General features: G+C 48.1%; 2 protein-coding genes and 2 non-coding genes across 6 annotated transcripts in view; 1 reads left to right on the top strand and 3 right to left on the bottom strand.

The window, feature by feature from the left end:
* Positions 1-10843: 10843 nt before the first annotated feature.
* Positions 10844-13496, bottom strand: Eef1b2 (eukaryotic translation elongation factor 1 beta 2). The gene is made up of 6 exons (XM_003474183.5): positions 13293-13496; positions 12816-12938; positions 12142-12268; positions 11816-11882; positions 11125-11250; positions 10844-11040 (listed from the first exon to the last, which is right to left on the bottom strand). The coding sequence occupies exons 1-6, from the start codon at positions 13370-13372 to the stop codon at positions 10886-10888; spliced, it is 678 nt and encodes a 225-aa protein (XP_003474231.1). The 5' UTR covers positions 13373-13496; the 3' UTR covers positions 10844-10885.
* On the bottom strand, positions 11534-11667 carry LOC111758211 (small nucleolar RNA SNORA41). Its single transcript, XR_002792432.1, has one exon. It is a non-coding gene; the product is annotated as a small nucleolar RNA SNORA41 (small nucleolar RNA).
* LOC111758207 (small nucleolar RNA SNORD51) lies at positions 11959-12036 on the bottom strand. The gene has a single exon (XR_002792428.1). It is a non-coding gene; the product is annotated as a small nucleolar RNA SNORD51 (small nucleolar RNA).
* Positions 13497-13812: 316 nt separating the features above from the next.
* Positions 13813-17684, top strand: part of Ndufs1 (NADH:ubiquinone oxidoreductase core subunit S1) — a 33010-nt gene continuing 29138 nt past the window's right edge. For 2 of the 3 annotated variants that reach the window (XM_063237344.1, XM_063237343.1), the window contains exon 1: positions 13813-13997. The gene's annotated coding sequence lies outside the window, so the exon portion shown is untranslated. The remainder of the gene's footprint in view (positions 13998-17684) is intronic. The other variant, XM_003474181.5, reaches the window with a different exon arrangement.

Raw genomic sequence — 17684 nt, 5'->3', positions numbered from 1 at the left:
GTGAGTTCAATCCCTGGTACCGATACAAAAAAAGAAAAAACCTAAATGGATTGAGACATCATGAGATTAGTGCAAAGTTACCTTTGGCCTCTATAATTAAAAGAGGTGCTCAAATTGGTGGCCATGAGCTTCCAGGCATTTATAGGATGGCAAAATGCTGAAGAATCTATTTTTTTAGCACGCTCTGTATATGAATTTTCATGTAAGTTTGTATGTGTCTCCATTTGGCTAAATTGAGGGAAATTATTCTCATTTTCTCACTGTGTATCATTTGTCTTAGTTCTCTTGTTTTACCCAAAGAGGCCAATAAATATAAAACAACATGATTGAGTATAGAGTCTAATAAGAATGGGTTTTTATCAATGTTGTTTTGGTTTTTTGGAGACAGGGCCTTCCTGTGTTGCCCAGGCTGGCTCCAAAACATTGGGATCCAGCACCCACTTGTTTCTGTCTCTGGAGTGGCTGGGCCTGCAGTGCACACATGGGTGTCCCTCTGCCAGCTCAATACCAGTGGGTTTAACTTTGTTTCCTGTGTTTCAAACCAGGACTCCATACAGGCCAGGCCAGCACTGTATCACTGAGCTCTCTCTGCAGCCCAAGTTTTCATAGTTTCCTAGATATCTCTACAGTCCCTTAAATTCCATGGAAAGGCACAAGGTGGCAAGCTTTCTACATTGACCGAAATGTACAAGGAAGCCAGATGTGGTCATCCATTCCTGTAATTCCAGCTCTTCAGCAGGCTTAGGCAGTGGGATCACAAGTTCAAGGCCAGCCTGAATGATTTAGGATGACTCTGCCTTGACACTTTTTTTCTTTTATTTTTCTGACAGGGTCTCACTATGCAGTTTGGGCTGGTCTTGAACTCTCTTTGTACCCTAGGCTGGTCTCGAACTTGCAACGATCCTCCTGCCTCAGCCTCCCAAATGCTGGAGTGCTAGGATTACAGGCATGTGCCACCATGCCTATCTGTTCAACATTTTTAAAAAGCCTAGAAAGGCTGGGAATTTAGCTCAGCAGCATAAGCACCTCACTGGGAAGCGTAAGGTCATGAGTTTGATCTCCAATTCAAAAAAAAGATAAAACTAAAAATAAAAAAATGAAAAAGCCTGGGGAAGTAGCTCAGTGGAATAGCATTTGCTAACTATGTGTGAGAGCTTGGGTTTGATCCCCAAAATGAGAAGAAAAAAGAAAGACACACGCAAGGTAGCATGCTTTCTTTGTAAACCACATTTTTACTTTGAGGTAGCATGATCATTTCACTCGGAAGCTCTTATAAATTACAGACTTTGTTGTTTTAACAAGCAATTTATCTATTTACTTGTTCTCTACAAGGCTAGACTTGAACTCCCTACATAGCCCAGTCTGGCCATAATCTTCCTGCCTCAGTCTCCCCAGTGCTGGCATTATAAGCTTGTGCCACATGCTTGGCTTATAGCAGACTACAAATTCAGTTGCTGGTAGTACTCTGGAAAGTATCATAAATGGATGATTTGCTGGTAGTACTCTGGAAAAGTATCATAAATGGATGATTTGGATCTGGTGGGAAGTAAGAGAGCACATATATTCCTTCTCTGAAGAAGAATTCAAGTACCGTCATAGGACATGCAGGCTTGTTGTGAACAGATAACATACATCGTCAGAGTTGTGAAAACTTGGAATTTTAAGGAAATTTCTCAATGCTCAAATAGGAGTTCAAATATTTTAGAGCACTTTTTCAGCTAGCTTAATCACACACCGACCAGTTTGCAACTTTTACAAAATACAGTTGCGTAACTGGATGAACCACAGTAAGCTGTGCCAGGACTTCAGGATGGCGCTGCTCTTGGGAACAGAGCAGAAGCTGCGGCCGGAAGTCCTGGCAAGGGCCCCAAGATGGCGCTGCCCAAGAAAACAGGGCGGAAGCAGCTGCCCCGGAAGTCTAGGCAAGGCATTCAAACTGAGCGCAGCCGCAACTCAGGCTTGCCTCCCCTCGCTCACTGACAACCTAGGCTGGATGGTTCTTGGTTTAAGAGTGGCTCTGGCCTCTGCCCTGCTGCTGCCAGTCGCACAGTCCCCTCCTCTTCCCAGCTGTGACAACTGAGAGTCCTGCCCACCCTGCGGTTCCTGGTAACCCTGCAGGGCACAGGACAGCTTGAGAACCACTGCTGTAGGTCTGGGGCCAGCAGTGGGAACCGGTGCCCACCGGGGCGGTGGGTGAGCTGCCCAGACCTTCACCCCAGCTACAGCCCCACCTTTTTTAGTTCTTATTTTGAACCGGGGCCTCGCTGAGTCGGCTTAGTTGGGCACCCAGCTCTGTGCAGAGACCAAGGTTCAATCCCCAGTACTGCAAAAACAAAAAACAACGCACCGTTTCCTTCTCAGTGTGGATGAGAGAGAGTGAGTGACTGGGAACTGGACCCTGGCAGCACCCTCTTAAATTCTGAGATGGGGCCTCACTAGGGTGCCAAGCTGGCGATCCGCCTGTCTGGGCCTCTAGAACAGCTGGGAGGACCGGCAGGAGCCTCACGCCATGCGCTTGCACGCCACCGCCCTGGTCCATGGCCACCTCTTCTCTGGCTAGAGCTGCTGGGCTCCTTTCCTAGCGAGCTGACCCTACGGCCACCAAGCGGGACAGCCCATCTGCAAAACAGTTTGGCCTCCTTCCAGAGTGTTTTTCTTCTCGTTTCTTTTTCTTCCTTTTTTTTGTATCAGGAATCAGACTCAGGATTTCGTGCCTGCCAGGCAGGCGCTTGTACCCTGCTGAGCTCCATCTCCAGCTCTTTCCTTTTCCCTTTTTCTTTTCCTTCCCATTCCCTTTGCTTTTCTTTTCCTGTCTTGCCCCCTCCCCCTTTTTTCTTTTTCTCTTCCTTTGGAAGTACTGAGGCCCTAACCCAGCTGCTTCCCCTTCCCCGACCCTGAGACAGGGCGTCCCTAAGTCGCCGGGATGGCCCGGAGCCCTCGGCTTTGCCCCTCAGCCTCCCAGGCAGCTGGGGTGCAGGTGCGGCCCCCAGACCCGGCAGCGCCCCGGGAAGCACACCGTAGTTCGGGAACGGCAGAGGCTCGGGCAGGAGCCGCAGCTGCCTGGTCAGCGAGGCGGGACCCAGCGGGGACAGCGCGGGTGAGGACCGGAGAGCTGCCGGGCCGGAGCGGGGCTCAGCGGCGCGGGCGCCCCCTGGCACGCGAGGCCATGGGCTCGATCCCTTGTACCTAATACCAACACTAATAATAATAATGATGATGAGGGACGGGGCTCAGAAGTGGTGGCTGTACCTCCCGGTGCTGTGATGGGCGGCAATGGTGACCCCACCCCACACCAAAAAGGGGGTGTCGCGCTCCTCACCCCTCGCGGGGACTCGAGCGTAAGTGACGCGGGGACAGCGTGGGCCAGCGCCCTGCGGCTGCCCACCCCGCGCTCCTCCGCGGTCTTTGACGCCACTGGTTGCATATTCTACGGAGCTTCGTTACCTAGGAAACAGCGAGCCGTCCCCGGGACGGCTGGGTCGGTGTCACACCCGAACCACGGCGCGGCGACCGTGCGCCCCCTGCTGGGCGGGCTTGGCGTCCCTGTGCGCCGGGAGGCCGAGGCAAGGAGGGTCGTGAGTTCGAGCCCTGCTAGAGCGATTTAGTTTTTAATTTTATTGGTACAGTTTAGAGATGCATACAGATGACATTCATCACAGGGAATTTGTACCTGTACGTGATCTATCTTCATTTTCCCCTCCCCTGTTCCTCCCCTCTTCCTCTCCTTTTTTTTTTTTTTTTTTTTTTTTTTTTTTTTTTTTTTTTGGTACCGGGGATCGAGCTCCCGACCATGCGCTTGCAAGGCAGGAGCATATGCCGTGAGCTAAATCCCCTTCCTCTCCTTATTTACAAAAGCTTTACTTCCATTTTTTTCTTCCCCTTCCCGTATGAACATTTGCTTCCTACTTTCCAATATCTACTCCTCCCTTGTGGTTCTTATTTTCTCTTCAGTTTCTCACACCAGAGAAACAATATCATCTCTAAACCTGTGTGTCTGATTAATATACTTAAGACGCTGGTCACAAGATACATCGGTTTACCTACAGATATCTCAAGTCTATCCTTTATGGCTAAATAGTACTGCACTGTAAAAATAAAAATAAACAACCCACATTCTCTTTACCCATTCACTGGCTAATGGGCATTTGAGCTGTTTCCAATATTTAGTTATTACGAACTGTAGTAAACTTGGAAGTGCAGATATCGCTGTGGTGTGATGCTTTTAACCCGGAAGATACCCAGCATGGGGACCAACAAAGCATTGAATACAAGAGGCCAGTTCTTTTCATTTATTTATTTATTGGGTAATTTATTGGGTAAATTATTTATTTATTGGGTATTATTTATTGGAAATAGAACTCAGGACTTCATGCTTGTCAGGGAGGCGCTGTGCCATTGAGCTAAGTCTCTGCCCCCACCCTTTTAAAATGGGGATTAAACTCACAGCTCTCACTCTGCGCTCCCCCCCCCTTTAATTTTATATTTTGAGACAGGATCCCACTAAATCACTAATTTGCCCAGGTTGGGCGGACAGAGATCCTCTTGCCTCAGCCTCCTAGAATACTGAAATTATTGGCATGCACCACCACAATGGCCTTATTTATGCTTCTCAGGAGAGGTGTGGAAACCCCAGGAAAAGGTACCCCCACCCCCATTTTACAGGTGTAAATGTAGTTTTGCTTTTGCTTTTTTGGTACCAGGGTCTGAACTCATGACCTCGAGCTTGCCAGGCAGCCCCTTATGGCCACTGAGCTAAATCCCTATTCCTGTTTTAAGGATATTATTTTAGCATTCTATAGATTCTCTCAACCTGTTCCTGTGTCCTAGGCTCAGGTTCCTGGTCTTTACTTTCCTAATGAAGCCAACTTTTGAACTCAGGGTCTTCCTGAGGATCTGGGGTGTGATGAGTCTAAAAGGAAAGGAGCTTAAATTTAACAAAACTTTGAGTGGGTCCAGGAAGTTGCATTCTTCTTTAAATTACCATTTTTAGTTATGTTTTGGGCTTGTTGTTGTTTGGCTTTTGTGAGATAGGGTCTCACTTTGTAGTGCAGACTGGACTTGAACTCGCCCTGCCTCAGCCTCCCAAATGCTGGAATTACAAGTGTGCACCACCAGACCCAGCTCCTAGTTATGATTTTTCTCGTCTCCTTTCTACCTATATTTTTGCTGTTCTACCTGTGGTGAAGGTTACAAAGTTTGTGGAACCAATGCTGGCTTACTGATGTACTCACAGAAGTGTCCCCTGTCAGGCTGTCAGCGCACAGGTCTAATCCCAGCACTTGGGAGGCTGAGTAAGGCAGGAGGCCGCTGGGAGTTCGAGGCCAGCCAGGGCTATATAAATGAATTTAGACCCCGCCCATACCACACTGTGAGACCCTGTCTCAAAAAGACAAAGATAAAACAAAAACAGAAGTGTCCCCTGAACCTTGAAATGTATTTTTGGCTCTGAGCAGGATTTATAGCAGATTCAATCATTTATTAAGCACATTAAGCACCTGTGATATATTAAGACTTCTACTGGGCACTGTAGGGTCCAGAGATAATGGATTTTCATTCTCAAGGAGCTGATAGCCTGATAGGAGAGAAATTAAAAATCAATCAGTGACATATACTGTGTCAGAAGAGGAATGTCGTAATAATTAATAACTCAAGATTTTGCTTTCAGATATAAATTTAGACTCAGACTACAACTGCAGGTTGTATGATCTTGTGGTAAATTGCTAAGCTTCTCTCTACTTCAGTATCCTCAATTTCAGGTAATTGAGAATAGTAATAGGCTGGGAGTGTGACACCCACATGCCTAGAATCCCAGCTACTCCAGAGCCAAAAGCAAGGAGGGTTACAAGTTCTAGGACAGCCCGGGCAGTGTAGCTCTCTTTGACTCTCTGGAAAAAAAAAAAAAATAGTACTCCTCTACTATATAAGATTATGAGGATTAAATTAGAGCAGACAGGCCTGGCAACTACTGAATTCCCAATAACATTACTACTTACCACAATTAACCACTATTAAAATTATCTACACAAAGACAATGTCAGGAAATGTTTCCAAGAAAAGGTGGCATCTCAGCTGAATACTGAATAAAAAGAAGCTGGCTAAGTCTGGGAGGAAGCTACTGAATTGCTTCTATTTTTAAAATTACATGCTGTCAGATTTCTCAAAAGATTTTAGGTAAAATAGTGGTTTCAGTGACAGGCAACTGAGCTGGAGAAAACCAGATGTTTTGACCTCCTTATGCTAACCTCCCCTCTAATCCCAAATCCCATACATCGCCCAATCATGGAGGAACTGAATACAACTTTTTTAAATTGATACCAGGGATCCAGCTCATGACCATGCACTTGTGCTTGCAAGGCAGGTGTTTATGCTGCTGAGCTAAATCCCCAGCCCCCAAATATAACTCTTTAATTTTTTTTTCAGTTGATTTTGAAATTTTTTGTTTTTGTTTTTTTTCTTTTTCGTTTTTAGCGGTACCAGGGATTGAACTCACAACTGCCTGCTTGCAAGGCAGGCGCTTATGCCGCTGAGCTAAATCCCCAGCCCCTGATTTTGAATATTACAATTAGAACAAGAAATAGATTGAAAATGGCAGATGACATCTAGTAAACCTGGTTTTAAGAACTGACATTGGGGCCTGGGGGTTTAGCTCAGCAGCATAAGCGTCTGCCTTGCAAGCAGGCAGTCATGAATTCAATCCCTGGTACCGATAAAAAAGAAAAAGACAAAAAAAAAAAAAAAAAAACTGACATTGGGGCCAGGGATTTAGTTCAGCAAGTGCCTGCCTGACAAACACGAGGTCGTGAGTTTGATCCCCAGTACCACCAAAAAAACAAAACAAAACAAAAAAAACCTGACATTGGCCAGGTGTGGTGGTGCATTCACATAATCCCAGCACTCGGGAGGCTGAAGCAGGAGGATCACCAGGAGTCTGAGGCCAGCCTGGTCTACATGAGCATGTTCAAGGCCAGCCTGCACTACCTAGTGAGATCCTGACTCTAAAAAATAAAACAAAAATCCCACACACCAGGCAGGTGCAGTGTTTACCTTTGATGTCAGGTGGCTGGATCCCCACATGGGGTGGAGCCTCTTTCTAGATCTGAAACTTTAAACTCTTCGCTGTGTATTTCTTTTGCACTTGCCACAAAATGGTGTGGTAAGTGCTGCGAGTGTGCTGAGATTTCCAGCCGCATGATCTGTGCATGCATGATACAAAGAGGAACTGCACCTGGAGAGCTGGTTAGTGGCACTGAACCATCTCTGAACCTCCCTGTGAGCTCCCCAGCTCAGAGGATAATGAGGGGAACAGCCCTGTCCACGCTTGGGCATCCCTACCAAAAAACACACAAAACAACCGTGTCTGGCTTGTAAAGTGAAGTGTTTGTACTGTTATATTCCTTCATTATTCACTGAACTTTTTGTTTCTCTTTCTGAGACAGGCTCTCACCATGCAGTTCAGGCTGGCCTTGAACTTACTGTGTAGCCCGGGCTGGTATCCAGCTCCCAGCGATCCTGCCTCAGCCTCCCAAGTGCTGGGATGACAGGCGGGCACCCATTCCAGCCTGCACTTTCGTTCTGTAGAATCCCTCTCCTTACATTTGCTCTACAGCTTTCTTCCTTGTGTCCCAGAGAGGCCATTGCACAGCCCAGCCAGAGGTGATAGGTGAGGCGCTGAAGTACCCCTATGCAGTCCGCTCCTATGGGCACTTTGGCAGCGCCTGGGCAAGGTCCCCACATGCCCCAGCCCCATGGTACCGCTGTGGGAGGGCACCCAGGGACGGGCTGAGCTGGCTTCCTATGCTGGGCAAACCTTGGTGCAGGCCCCCTGACAGGTACTTCTCGGTGAAACTTGTTTCCCAGGTTCCACGCGTATGTTGACTTGGGAGCTAAGAACTCTGGCAGGACACACACTTTCTCTCCCCTGTGGTGTGACCCATCTGTCACTGCTGTGCATTATCCCACAGTGGCCTGGCACCACTGCTGAAATAGTCTGTCTTAAAAGGTCTCAATTTTTATTTATTTATTTATTTTTATCGGTACCGGGGATTGAACTCACAACTGCCTGCTTGCAAGGCAGGCACTTATGCTGCTGAGCTAAATCCCTAGCCCCCAAAAGGTCTCAATCTTAAATATGACTCAGGTGCCAACTGTGGGATGCAGTTTTGTAACACCAGGTCTTTGGAAGGCTGACACAGGAAGATCACAAACTCTAGGCCAGTCTGAGCAACTCAGGGAGGCCCTATCTCAAAGTTAATAGGAGCTGGGGATGTGGCTCAGTGGTGGTTAAGGCACTTGCCTAGCGTGTGTGACCCTGGTTTCAATCCCTAGCACCAAAGGAAAGCAAAAGTTGTTTTGCTTAAACTCGTAGGAATTTGGGGCATGTAAATCATTAGACATAGTTCAAAGGCCAGCCTAGACCATATAGTAAGACCCTGTCTCAAATAAAACATATAAATTCTTTAGATAGCGTATACACATTTATAATTAGTTTACAAACTATTAACTACTGATGCTTAGTAAACTGCCTTGAAACTTGGAAGTTGCTTAATATAATAACTGACCATTTCCTATGTCACAGTTCAGACGTATTTTTCCCCGTGGTGGTGAACTGGGGATCCGGTGCCTGCCAGCAGGGGTTCTTGCAACCAAGCTGCCTCTATCCCCAGCACAAGCCAGAAATGAAGCAAAGCTGCACCAGGGCTGCTGCTCACCGGTAACCCCAGCCGACAGCAGAGAGCTCGAGCCAGATCTGCCTCAGACAGGCTCAGGAAACCAAGGCAGCTGTGGGCTGCAGGGGAGGGTGACTGAGAGCTGGGGTGGGCGTACTGCTCAGCTCCAGGATGGAAACTCCCAGGCCCTCCCTCTATGTGCAAGTAAGGACCTTAACAGGTCTGAAATGGGAAGAAAATGTTCAAACGGGGAACAAGGGAGGGGAAAGGCAAGGGAAAATTTTAAGAAATGAGAAAAGGGGAAAATGAAAATACAGCTTTTGTAAATAAATGGAAGGGGGTTGGAGAGGAGAATGGGGGAAAAAACAAGATGTTCTATCATGCACAGGTACAAATGCGCTGTGATGAATGTGATCATTATATGTATCTAAAAGTACACAGGAAATCTGTTTGGTGGGGCTGGGGATTTAGCTCAGAGGCATAAGCGCCTGCCTTGCAAGCAGGCAGTCGTGACTTCCCAGTCCTTGCCGGGAAGGGTAACACACAACTGGAATACCAGCTAGGTCCCTAGGGGCTGCAGCAGGATGGCTACAAGCCTGAGACCAGCCTGGGCAGCACTGTGAGGCGAGACCCTGTTCACACACACACACACACACACACACATTAAAACTGACAGATGGTGGACGTGCTACTCTAATCTCATTATTTCAGAGAACATACAGGTGACACATATTTCTACGTTCTGTTCCCATATTTCTAATGACAGCAGTATTGAAATCAGTATGTCTGTTTAGGATTGGCTAACGCACTTCGGGATCCCCAGGCTGCTTTCTGGGGAGGTGCTGCCCCCTGCTGGTGCTCTCCGTTTTTGCATTGCTCAGTGAATTTATTCAGCCATCCCCACCTGCTCCTGATTAACCCTTTCCTGTAAAGGGTACACTTTCCACACTCAGGGTGGTACAACATGCAGACTCAGAGTAAAGCTCACCATCTAGCTTTGTGAAAGAACTGACAGGAACTGGGGCTCCTGGCAGAGGTGTTATCCCAGTATTAATTTCTAATCACAGCTCCCAGGAAACTGAAGCAGGATGACCTGTCCAAGGCCATTCTGATAAATTTTGTGAGACCTTCTCTCAAAATGAAATCTTAAAAAGGCCCAAGAGGTCAGGCCAGGTAATTCCAGCGCTCAGGAGGCTGGGGCAGGGCAGCTGTGCCTCCAAGGCCAGCCTGGACTACGCATATGCAGCAGAACTTTGCCTCCAACCACCAGTAAAGGTGTGGGAAGGTCGGTCCCCAGCCTAACAAAACATGGACCTAAAACAAATCACCTGATTTCTTTGGCTTCCTCCTACAAAAATAAAAACCTTTCCTACACTTGACTTTCTGTGGTACTGGGAATTGGACTCATGAGGACTAGATGCTTGCCAGGCAGGAGCCGTGCGGCCATGTTGCATCCCCAGTCCTCTACATAGAACTTTTGTAAATTAAAAAAAAAAAAAAAAAAAATGTAACTCTAGCAACATACCAGGTCTAACTCCCAGTCTGGGGGACACAGTAAGAGCCTATACAGTGGGCACACATCTGTGACCTGAGGACGCAGGGAGGCTATAGCAGACTGGCAAACCCAAGCCCAGCCTGCGGTCTACCGAGGGTCCACAAGTACCTCAAACAAATGCAGACTGCAGAGGTGCTGGGTTCAATTCCAAGAAACAAAGTCCAGCATGCCAGAAAGGGCAGGGCGGTTTCCAGTTCTTAGCGAGGACTCAGCTTCTGCTCTACCCCAGTGTCTACCTGGATTACTCAATTTAATGCATTCCCAGATCCAAGTATAGAGGCCCCAGCACGCACCGCAGGACCTTCCTAAGAAAGGCAGAGCCGTGGGGGAACTGTGCAGCTGTCCAGTGCCCATCTCAACACAATGCAGCCCCCATAACAAACAAGCTCTTCCTTTACTGATGGTAGATTTTGGTGAGAACCTTCCCTCCTGCTGGGCTGGATGGCACTGTTGCACACCCTGTATGTTTTCATGCTGTTTTCAAGAAAGATTTGTTAACTTTTCCATCAACAAACTCCAACCCAAAGACACTGGGTCATAACCTGCACACTGCTGAGGGCTTAGTTAATGAGTACAGATTGCACCATGGTTCAGCCCAGTTAACAGATTCACGAGCCAGGGCTGTCCTTCAACCTTTTATTGATGGGCATGGTCCAGGAAGGGTCTAGATTTTGTTAAAGGCGGCCACATCCATGGACTGCACGTAGTCCTCGAAAGCAGTGATCCGCTCCTCCAGCAGGTCTGTCCCGACTTTATCATCTTCGACCACGCACTGTATCTGCAGCTTTTTAATTCCATAGCCCACTGGAACCAGTTTAGCTTTTAAAAAAATTTAAGAGAAGTCTTATTAAAAATGCAATCAAGATTCAGGTGCCAATTTCAAAACGCAAAAAAGAAACTCACAGGAACCCCAGACCAAGCCGTCGGCCTGAATGCTGCGGACGCACTCCTCTAACTTCCCCATGTCTGTCTCGTCATCCCAGGGCTTCACGTCTAGCAAGATGGAAGACTTGGCAACAAGTGCAGGTTCTAGAAGATAAGAAGCAGCATTATTTAACTGCGGCTGTATTTTTTTCTCCCAACTCCAAATCTCAGCAGGGCATGGGGGCCCATGCCTACAAATCCTAGCACTTAGGGAGACAAGAGTTTGAGCCCTGGTCTAAAATAAAAAATGACAAAAGGCTGGTGGGGGGGAGTAAGCTAAGTGTAAATGCCTTAGATTCAATTCCCAGTACCACAAAAACAGAAATAAAACTTCCAAATTTGTGTTTTGAAAGGTACCATCTCCTTAGTCAAACCAAAGGACAGAATACACTGTCTGTCACACACATGCCCACTTTCTTCTTGGATAAGAAAGAGGTATTTAACTGTGTAACACTTCCTTTCCCACAGTGGAATGCCACAGCTGCTACGATTGACAGCAGCTGCAGACCAGTAGCTGTGGACATTTTTGAGAGGAAGAACTGCTACAAAAGGTTTTAAAACACTAACCCACCGGACAAACACTGAAGGAATTACTTTGCAGTCAAGTTTCATAAAAGGCATCTCCATATTGCCATGGAATGAAGACAGACACCACTGATAAATGACCTACTTTTGGCTTTCTTGGACTCGTACTGTGCCAGCCGTTCCTCCCTTAGCCTCTTTGCTTCTTCACTTTCCTGTAAAGAAAAATTGTAGATTTCACAAAGCTGTAGTTCCTCTGCTCAGAGCTAATAGTGCCATTATCTCAAACACCAGCTTTGTCAGAAATAACAAATCCATCAGGAGCTCAGCCGAAAGATGGTGATTTGATTTTATTCATCATGTAACCAGTGAGAAAAACCAGGATTCAAACTCAGGGAAGCTAGCTGCACTGCCCAGGCTCAGGCAGACAAACAGCCTACCCACCTACTGACAGGAAAAGAAAGGGCGGCGTACCTCTTCATCATCAGACCCGAAGAGATCAATGTCGTCATCGTCTTTGCTGTCTGCAGCCCCACTTCCGGTGGTGTCTTCTACATCAGCAGGGCCATACTTTCCCAAAGCTTTCTTCACTCCTGGCAGACTTGACAAACAAATTTAAGTTCACTCTTAATTTGGTATGATGTCTTGTTCTAGAAAAGTACACAACATGTTTTCATTGCTCTTTATAACTGGATCCCTTCTGTAATTTACCCTTCAGTGCACGCCCAGGAAGTGCTGCTCACGCAGCCAAGGTCAGCACCCTATGAGATGTTACACTCAACACCCACTATGAATTACTTTTTCAGTATCAGCATTGAGATCTCGTTCGGCTGTTTCATTCTGAATGAATCGGGGTCCACTTCCCCAAATGTCCACCCTGTCACCCAAGGGCTGCCCCCAGGTCCTGCACAAAGGCAGGGCAATGGAGGGGAATCTCAACTGTTGCTGTCAGCGTTCTACCTGATCTGTGCAAAAAGGGAAGACTTGAGTCTCTTGACTTTCTAACAGTACAAACAAATTAGCTTACAATAAACCCCGACAACGCGAGGGTAGCCTGGGGGGAGGAGGGTTCCAATGTGGTGACATAAATCCTTGAAAGTTTAGAAAGCCAAGTTTTACCCCTCGAGCTGATGCAAAGCTACCTTTACCTGGCCTTTTCCTTTTCGTAAGACTTGATGTGATTGTACCAGCGCAGGGCGTGAAACAAGTCGGCGGGCGGCGGGCAGGCGATGGCTTCGAACACGGCCACATCGGCTTGCGAGGGCACGAACCTGGCCAGACAGGGGAATGAGGCAAGCGCGCGCCAGTCATTCGCAGACACCACACCCATCCATCCCCGATCTGCCACACACCTTCATCTACTTTCCTTTCAAGAGAAAGTTAGAAACTGCTTCAGATCGGCGCCGCCGCTCAGAGTCCACCCGCGGTTCCGAGAATGCCAGCCACCCTGGGGCTGCGAGCCGTAGGACAGCTCCGGCCCGGGTGGCCAGGGGCCCAGGCACGGGAGCTGGGCCACGCGAACACAGGACAGCACTCCCCGGCTGCTGCTCCCCAGCGCCCGGCTTCCTCCTCGCCGGCACCCGCCACGTGGCCCGCCCAGGACGCGCCGCCGCCCCTCCGCTCACCCCTCGATGTAGCTCCGGTCCGCCAGGTAATCGTTGAGCACCTGCAGGCCGGCGGGGCTTTTCAGGTCTCCAAAACCCATGGCCTCAACTGTCTGCGGGAGCTGGGCAGCGAAGAGCGCAAAAGGCCGGCGCCCTGCGCTAAGAGAGAAAAGAGGGCCGCGCCAGACCGGAAAACGCCTTATATAGAGCCGGAGGCGTTTCCCTCCACCGCGCCCGGCCGGAGGTTAAAGGTCACCGTACGCTCCTATTCTCATTCCTCCAGTAAACGCCGCGAGTCCCGAATTAAATGGCCCATCAATTGTCCGCTGACTTTTCGATGTGTTTGGAACCAAATTAATAAAGTGGGCATTTCTGAAACTTCTATCTCTACGGCTCACGAAAACTACAAGAATAGCCCCTTCAAACGCCGGAGACAACCGAAGGAACGCGGTTTGGAGGCCCCGGCAACTTCCGGCGGAACTGCAGGTCCAACTCGTCCACGCCATCTCTTCCCCACTCGCCGGCAAACTGACGGAAATTGCCGAAGTCAATCTAATCCGGAAATTATCGAACCTGGAGATTCTGGTCCCTCTTGGCTTTCCGTTCTCCCTGCCCGGCTGACAGATTTACCCGGGGCCGCCATATTGAGTAAAGCGACCGGGTCTCTGAGGGATCCGTGGGATCTGGACACGCCAACCGAGCATCCTCGGCTGCTCCGGGGCAAAGGTGAGGTTGTATCTAGGTAGGAAGACAATACTGCCTTGGTCTGGGGTTTATTTTTGGACGAGAATGTGCCCTTTGGCTGAGGCAGCTCATTCTCCTCTTGTCCTTGACTGGGCACCGCCTCCCGCCCGGATGTCTTGGGAACCTCTGGGAGCGGATAAGTGAGAGCTGTTGACTCTGGTTGCTGGTCCCTCAAGAGTGCTTGTCCCAGTGCAGGCGTGAAGGCGACCTTTCTTCTGCAGGGCACAGCAGGGCAATGCCCTGTCAGGAGGACGCCGTGTTGTCCGCGAGAGAGGTCCGGTGGCCCGGCTAGTTCAGGCCGACACTGACCATTTCCCCAGATTTCTTTCCTTTTCCTTTTTGAGGCAGGGTCTCACAGTGGGGTTCAGGCCGACCTTGAGTTCACCATGTAGCCCAGGCTGGCCTCGAACCCGTGGCGAGCCTCCTGCCTCAGCCTCCCAGGTGCTGGTGTTAGGCGTGCCGCTCGGCCGACTTTGCAGGGCTCGCCAGAGCAGCCGGGCATTCCTTAGCCGCTTGGGCGCCTTTGCAGCGTCCCTGCCTCTAATTCGTTTTGTCCACTGATCACGTTGGGAAGCACTTTTTTTTTCTTTTTCTTTTTTATCGAACTCAACGACCACACACTTGCAAGGCAGGCGCTTATGCCGCTGCGCTAAATCCCCAGCCCCTGGGAAGCACTTTTTATTCCTTTCTCGAACCAGGAAAATGACAAAAAGAACTTCATGGAAGTTAGCTCAGGGCCGCAGGTTTAGCTCAGCCGCACAAGCACCTGCCTGGAAAATGCGAGTTCGTGAGTTCGATGCCTGCTACCGAAAAAAAAGAAAAGGAAGAAAGTTAAAGGCCGCAGCGAAAAACACCTGGAAGTTATTCACCAGCTGCTGGTGTCAGATGCATGCATTTTAAGAGCTGAATCAGAGATAACTTCATCTACTCACTGAGACTATGGAAACCGTACAATGTGTAAAATTTCTTTTTCTTTTGTCTCTCTCTCTTTTTTTTTTTGGTTGGAGCACAGTGTTTTGTGTAGTGTGCATCCTTAAATGGGGTGTTATGGCCCAAACACCCTCACTTTTTATTCCAGGAAAAAGTCTCTGTTAATGACAGGCTGAAATTAAAATGTGATTCACTTAGCAAAGTTACTAAACCTGTGCTCACAAAATGTGTAACAGTCCAGATGTATCTACAGAGGAGAATGAAAGGACAGCTGAGGCTGCTGGAAATATTACAGGCAGTGCAGCTGCAAGGCGGGAGTCAAGTTCTGCCCTATGGGGTGGAGGAAGCCCCAGGTTATTGGAGCCACCCCTTTGAGGTTTCCTGCCTGCCTCCCTAAGACCCAGACTATTGAGACCGTGGTTACTGACCAAGGTTAACAAGGTCATCCAGGTGGCCTTGGGTCGAATCAGTGGTGGCCAAGCAGATATCCTGGTGATCTTTTTGGTTGATTATAGTTTTGCCCCATGTTGTACCCACCTCCTGACTGTGCTCTGTAAACTTTCTCAGAGAAGTGGACCCATTGGCAGCCCATTTGGGACCCCTCCTATCTGTCCAGAGCCATTCCTGACTCCATGCCTATTCCCCAGTAAGCTTTCCTACCGTTAACTCCCCTTGTCCTTAGAATTGATTCTTCTGCTTCAGGAAACACAGGCTCGGAGTGCCTGACATCTAATGGGATTGCAAGTGGAGGTGGGAGGGGATTTCCATATTTTCCCCTGTATCCATGTGATTGATGGGGGAGTAGTTAGGAAGTGTTTGGATGAGCTGATAAGGGAAGCCTGAGGAAAGGGTTGTAAGCCAGGATTTGAAGGATGGGGAGCGCTCAGACAGGGTAAAGGAAAGAGGCCGCAGAGAGAAACACAGTCCAGGCGATAGACTAGACGAATGCTTTGGAGGTAGAAGTGAATACATGGTGAGAAAATACAGACTGCTGTAGTCCCTGTGTGGGGAAATGGCCAGACTACTTTTAGAATTGGTCAGTTACCTTTTTCCCACCTAATAGAAGTACACTTTTCCTCCATAGCTCCACATTTAGTTGTTTGTGGGTTGTGCTACAAAGTAAGTTCAAGGCCAGCCAGAACCGCATAGTGAAACCCTGTCTCAAAAAAAAATAAAAATAAAAACCAAAAAACTGCCAGGGGTTTAGCTCAGCAGTACAAGCTTGTCTGGCAGGTGCAAGGTCATGAGTTTGATATCCGGTGCCAAAAAAATAAAATTCCCTGTACTCTAAATCAGTAAGTAAAGTTAGCACTCATTTTGTACTAGAGGTTTTAATAAGGTTTTTAAATTGTATGAAATGTGTAGTGATTGTTGATTTTTTTTCTTGTGCTGAGATCAAACCCGATGCCTATGCCAGTGCTAAGCAAGTACTATACTACTGAGCTACATGCTCAGATTGTTGATTGTGAGTCTGTTTAATGCTCTGATTCACCAAAATCTGGTTTACTGTGTATGTCAGCATGTGTGCGTGCTGTTCTAGGAATTGCACCCAGGGCCTTCATAACTGATCTGCATCCTGCCCTCGCCTTTTTTTTTTTCCAATTTTTTTTGAGACAGGACCTCCCTGTGTAATCCGAGCTGGCCTTGAACTTGCAGCATTTCTCCTGCCTCAGCCTCCCAAGTGCCAAGACTACAGGCGAGTGCCACTGTGCTCAGCCGAATTCCTTGTTAAACTTTTTTGGTTTCTTTTGAGGCAGAGTCTTACTAAGTCACTAATTTGCCCAGGCTAGGCTCTAATTTGTAACCCTCCTGCCTCAGTCTCCCAGAGTTCTGTGATTACAGGCAGGTACTACTGAGGCCGGTTTCAGGTTTACTTTTTATGCCATCAGTAGAGGTGAGGATATCAGTGACAGAGTGCTTGCCTAGCATGGCCAAGACCTCAGTACTTCCTCACCTAAAAAGAAGTCCTTTAAAAATACACGCCTAAGGCCAGGGGTTTAGCTCAGTGGTGTGAGCGCCTGCTTGACAAGTGAAAGGTCGTGAGTTTAATCCCCTGCACCCCCCAAAAATAATAAAGATACAGCTGGATGTGGTGGCGCATGTCTGTAATCCCAGCACTCTGTAGGCTGAGGCAGGATCATCTTTGCAAGTTCAAGACCAGCCTGGGCTACAAATTGCCCAAGGCCAGCCTGAATTGCATAGTGAGACCATGTCTCAAAAAGAAAAAAAAAATTCGGGGTATGGTGACACTCACCTATAATCACAGCATCCAGAAGGCTGAGGCAGGAAGATTTGCAGCCAGTCTGAACTGCATTGTGAAACCGTGTCTCAAAAAGACAACAAAAATACTACCCCTTCTGCTCAGATGTGGTGATGCACGTTCATTTACACTTTTTTTTCTTCTTTTTTCTTTTTATTGGTACCAGGAATCGAACTCACGACCGCCTGCTTACAAGGCAGGTGCTTATGCCACTGAGCTAAATCCCCAGCCTGAGTGATGCACGCTTATAATCCCAGCCCTCTGAGAGGCCAAGGCAGGAAGTTCACACATTTTTCCTAACCTGGGCAGTTAAGAGACCTAGGGAGACCCTGCCTCAAAAAATAAAAAGAGAAAGGCCCTGGTACCAAAAAAATTTTAAAGGACTAGGGATGAAACTCATTGTGAAGGACCTGAGTTCAATCCCCAGTGCAGGAAGGAAAATGTGTGAAAGTATATGTATGCCTTCAATAGTTTTTTTG

The sequence above is a fragment of the Cavia porcellus genome, unplaced genomic scaffold (genome assembly GCF_034190915.1).
Source record: "Cavia porcellus strain 051 isolate PalLab524CR breed Dunkin Hartley unplaced genomic scaffold, mCavPor4.1 scaffold_26, whole genome shotgun sequence".
NCBI lineage: Eukaryota > Metazoa > Chordata > Mammalia > Rodentia > Caviidae > Cavia > Cavia porcellus.
Note: the sequence above shows the minus strand (reverse complement) of the source record. Positions and strands in the feature narration are given on the sequence as shown.

Coding starts and splice junctions, on each gene's coding strand:
- Eef1b2 (XM_003474183.5), bottom strand. CDS start 13,372: ATGGGTTTTGGAGACCTGAAAAGCCCCGCCGGCCTGCAGGTGCTCAAC. Junction 12,269..12,815: donor TACGAAAAGGAAAAGGCCAG/GTAAAGGTAGCT, acceptor TTGTTTGTCAAG/TCTGCCAGGAGTGAAGAAAG. Junction 11,883..12,141: donor TCGGGTCTGATGATGAAGAG/GTACGCCGCCCT, acceptor TTTTCTTTACAG/GAAAGTGAAGAAGCAAAGAG.